The sequence below is a fragment of the Lathyrus oleraceus genome, chromosome 1 (assembly GCF_024323335.1).
Source record: "Lathyrus oleraceus cultivar Zhongwan6 chromosome 1, CAAS_Psat_ZW6_1.0, whole genome shotgun sequence".
Lineage (NCBI taxonomy): Eukaryota > Viridiplantae > Streptophyta > Magnoliopsida > Fabales > Fabaceae > Lathyrus > Lathyrus oleraceus.
In genome coordinates this window covers 433395109-433397951 of record NC_066579.1, presented here as the reverse complement: position 1 = coordinate 433397951, position 2843 = coordinate 433395109, and the positions used below count along the sequence as shown (strand labels likewise).

At 37.7% G+C, this 2843-nt stretch overlaps 1 protein-coding gene across 1 annotated transcript; it reads right to left on the bottom strand.

Moving 5' to 3' along the window:
* Positions 1-531: 531 nt before the first annotated feature.
* LOC127080314 (heat shock 70 kDa protein) lies at positions 532-2637 on the bottom strand. The gene has a single exon (XM_051020647.1). It carries the CDS (start codon positions 2569-2571, stop codon positions 760-762), a length of 1812 nt encoding a protein of 603 aa, XP_050876604.1. The 5' UTR covers positions 2572-2637; the 3' UTR covers positions 532-759.
* Between the last annotated feature and the right edge of the window lie 206 nt (positions 2638-2843).

The following is a 2843-nucleotide window of genomic DNA, read 5'->3' as shown; positions in this document are numbered from 1 at the left end:
CTTACTCTAGGAGCCTAGGGCCACCTATAAGGGTAATCTAGCAAATTGTCATAGTCATAGTGATGAGACTAATGTTTAATGTGCCTATTCTCAATGTCACATCATTTGACTATGTGAATCTTTTTCACTTTTGTAAACAAAGGGTCCGCCTTATGATCCCAACCTAAGGCGGCACCGACCTGATATTCTAGAAGATTTCTCATTACTACATTATGGCAAGCCTTGAGGAAATTATTATGGGTCAACCAAAGGCCCAATAACGAAAAGGCTCAATCATTAATTCAAAGTCATAAGGTGTTTAAGATACATGGCACATGCAGTCTCCAGGCTTGTATTCGATCCACATCATGAATCTTCCTTCGTTGTTGTATGTCATCCAACAGTTCTCCAAACACCACTCACACATAATACATGAGGGATGTTCTAACCATAATTTCCTCTCATACTACTTTTTATTAAAAAAAGATTTGAACGTTGGAATGTTAACCTTGTAGGTCAGCCACATCTCCGTCGCGTCGAAAACTTACTTCATCATCAAAACATCATTATTCATTTCTAGTTCTACCAATGAACACTAAAATATATTAATTTGCATTGAATAAAATAAACGAAAACTATATTATACTCTAATGTCCATTGAGTAACCGATAGACACTCAAATTAAATAATAAAGCTTTGATGTTGATGTTAAATTATTCTACCGTACTTCAAACTCTTAAATATAAACTTGTTCTTAAATCTTTTTTCCAATCCTCAAAATTAAAGAAGCTTCATATTCTTTTCCAACTCCTGTTTCTTGAACTCAAACTCATCAATTTCAGCCAATTGATTGCTATCAAACCAATCAATAGTTTCCTCCACAGCCTCCTCAAGCTTCTTCACTTTCTCTCTCATTTCGTAAACATAATTCTCAAACAAGTTCTTTGCCTTCACCTTCTTCCTCGCCTCCTCATCTTCTAGCTTATACCTCTCTCCATCCCTCACCATCCTCCTCACCTCTTCACAACTCAACCTTCCCTCCTTGTTGATGATAGTAATCTTCTTTTTCAACCCTTGTGTCTTATCTTCAGCAGTAACCTCTAAAATACCATCCACATCAACATCAAAACAAACATTGATATTTGGAATCTTTCTAGGTGTTGAAGAGAATCCTAGTAGCTCAAATTTCCCAAGCAAAAAGTTATCCTTAGTCTTAACTCCTTCTCCTTCATACACTTTGATCAAAACACTATCTTGATTATGAGAAAGTGTAGAAAAAACACTTTCCTTCTTTGTAGGGATCATTGTGTTCTTTGGAATCAAAACAGACATGGCACCATCACCTGTCTCAACACCAAGACTAAAAGGCATAACATCCAACAACAACAAATCTTCAATTTTCTTGTCTCCTTCATCATTCAATATTGCTGCTTGAACTGCTGCACCATAAGCCACAGCTTCATCAGGATTAATGCTTTTGCAAGGCTCTTTGATTTCGCCGTTGACTCTGAACATTTCCTTCAATAGTTGTTGAATCTTTGGAATTCTAGTAGACCCTCCTACAAGAACAAAATCATGAACTTGGTTTTTATTAATCTTTGCCTCACTCAAACATTTTTCCACGGTCTCCATACACTTTCTGAACAAATCTTTGTTTATTTCCTCAAACAAAGCTCTAGTAACAGTGACATGTAGATCAATCCCTCCACATAGAGAATCAAGCTCAATAGTTGTCATTGAAGTTGAAGAAAGTAGTCTTTTTGCTTTCTCACATGCTGACCTTAACCTCCCCAAAGCTTTGGAATTTTCACTGATGTTCAAATCCTTCTTATACTTTCTGTGAAACATTTCAACAAGACGGTTCACCAAATTGTTATCAAAATCAACACCACCCAAATGAGTATCTCCCAATGTAGCCTTAACCTTGAACATTCCTTCATCATTGGTCACCAAGGAAACATCAAAAGTTCCACCACCAAGATCAAACACGAGCACATTCTTCTCACCTTCTCTCCATTGTATCTTGTCAAAACCATAAGCAATAGCAGCTGCAGTAGGCTCGTTGATGATCCGCATCACATTAAAACCAGCGATTTTCCCTGCATCTTTTGTAGCCTGTCTCTGAGAGTTGTTGAAGTGAGCAGGAACAGTGATAACAGCATCTTTCACTTCATGGCACAAATAAGCTTCAGCATCATCCTTCAACTTAGACAGCACCATGGAAGATATCTCTTGAGGTGATATACGTTTCTCTTCGCCTTTGTAAGTGAGCACAATCATTGGCTTGTCTTTGTTGTTTGGGACAACCTTAAAAGGCCAAAGATTTATGTCTTGTTGAACCGATAGGTCGGAGAATCGACGACCAATCAAACGTTTGGCATTAAAAACAGTGTTGTGCGGATTAGTGGCTAACTGGTTTATCGCAGCATCGCCTATTAACCTTTCGGTTTCAGTGAAGGCGACATAAGACGGGGTGATGCGGTTTCCTTGGTCGTTTGGAATGATCTCAACGCGATTGTTTCGCCACACTGCTACGCAGCTATAGGTTGTACCAAGGTCGATGCCTATGGCTTTTCTTTTTGTTGCTGCCATGACAGATGAGAGTTTTAGAGAAGAGAACAAAAGAAGAAGAAAATGCTGTTTTGTGTAGTGAGCTGAAAATGTGGATGTAATTAGTCAAAAAACAGTATTTATAGGCATAGAAAGTGAATGTATTATATTACTATAAGAAGACTTTTAGAAGAAAAGTTGGAAAATGAGAAGGTGTATGGAAAATACAATGAAAATAGTTAGGCAAGTGTTGAGGGATTGGGTAGTGGAAGATTTGGCAATTTCCAAGAACTTTAACTAGGGTACTTTATCAA

Bases quoted from the DNA above. Each gene is read 5' to 3' on its own strand.
- LOC127080314 (XM_051020647.1), bottom strand. From the start codon at position 2,571: ATGGCAGCAACAAAAAGAAAAGCCATAGGCATCGACCTTGGTACAACC.